The sequence below is a fragment of the Augochlora pura genome, unplaced genomic scaffold (assembly GCF_028453695.1).
Source record: "Augochlora pura isolate Apur16 unplaced genomic scaffold, APUR_v2.2.1 APUR_unplaced_7672, whole genome shotgun sequence".
In the NCBI taxonomy this organism is placed as follows: Eukaryota; Metazoa; Arthropoda; class Insecta; order Hymenoptera; family Halictidae; genus Augochlora; species Augochlora pura.
Genome location: NW_027588373.1, coordinates 1 through 1,134, shown reverse-complemented (window position 1 = coordinate 1,134; position 1,134 = coordinate 1). Strand labels below are relative to the sequence as shown.

General features: G+C 39.5%; 1 protein-coding gene across 1 annotated transcript; it reads right to left on the bottom strand.

Moving 5' to 3' along the window:
• Nucleotides 1–263: 263 nt before the first annotated feature.
• LOC144478081 (uncharacterized) lies at nucleotides 264–1,122 on the bottom strand. The gene has a single exon (XM_078195800.1). The coding sequence runs from the start codon at nucleotides 1,005–1,007 to the stop codon at nucleotides 705–707; it is 303 nt and encodes a 100-aa protein (XP_078051926.1). The 5' UTR covers nucleotides 1,008–1,122; the 3' UTR covers nucleotides 264–704.
• Nucleotides 1,123–1,134: the final 12 nt, after the last annotated feature.

Genomic DNA, 1,134 nt, shown 5'->3' with positions numbered 1-1,134 from the left:
ATATTGAAGCTTGTAGTAGGATTTAACACATTTATCTCAATAATAACGGGTCCTTGAATAAGTTCTCGCCGATTCTCAAAAGACAGTAAAAGTACTACTCCGTGCATGGAATTTCTAATGGTGACACATCGGCAAGAAAGTACTGTACGTTACCTTAAATTTCAGTGTATGATTGTTCACTATATTATCAACCACGTGTTTGTTTATTATTTCTGAAGACGTCTACTTTTGTGCCGAATAAAGTGGTTTTGCGGGGAATTTAATTGCACTATTTTGTGAACTGATTTTGAACGTTATATTTTAAATAAAGCTTTATTTTGGAAAGAAAACAGCGAGAACTTATTCAAGGTCGTAAAAGATAACAAATTAAGGATTACTATGGCAACCGATTCACAGGCTATCGATCAGGGGAAAAGCCGATTAATAAGCTGCTGGTCGATAAAGTGCTAATCCTTTGCACTCGAATGGTGACTCTAAGGCACCACAAAAATTATTCTATTTCATTCCAAAATAATTTTTGCAACAATAAGGTTTAGATTGAAAAAATTGTCAAGTGGTAAAACTGTTGGTAGGAGTCTCAAGAATAAATTTTGTGTGCATAAAAATTTATTTTGTTAAATAGAATGGAAATACTACGAACCAGAAAAATTATTTCAAATTTACAGATGAAATGGCTCCGAGTGCAAAAGGGTTAAAAGGCAAGCTCACCTGGTCACCACGTAGTAGTCTTTAACGCACGCGATCAACGAGTCGACACTGACAGCTTCTCTCAGATCAATCATCAGAATCTCGAACCTCGCCGCGGCGTAGAGAATCAAAAATGCCGCGAACATGTTCACGCTGACCGCTGCGGAGCATTGGATGCCGACGAAGACTTGGTGCACGTAGATTATAGTCCTCACCGGTTCGTAATCGACGCGGAACGGGTACTCGCTGACTGTAGGAAACGGTTGAGGTGATAAAAAACTTCCGATATTGACACCAAGCGTCGCCGCATAGTAATACATGACTGTCAGCCCGTAAAACTTCGCGTACGTGTCGACGTATCGTTGATACACGCATCTTTCGCCGGACTTCTCGTTCTTGAAGGTGGCTATTATAGTTTCTACCAAACGCTGCAATATATCAGTGAAA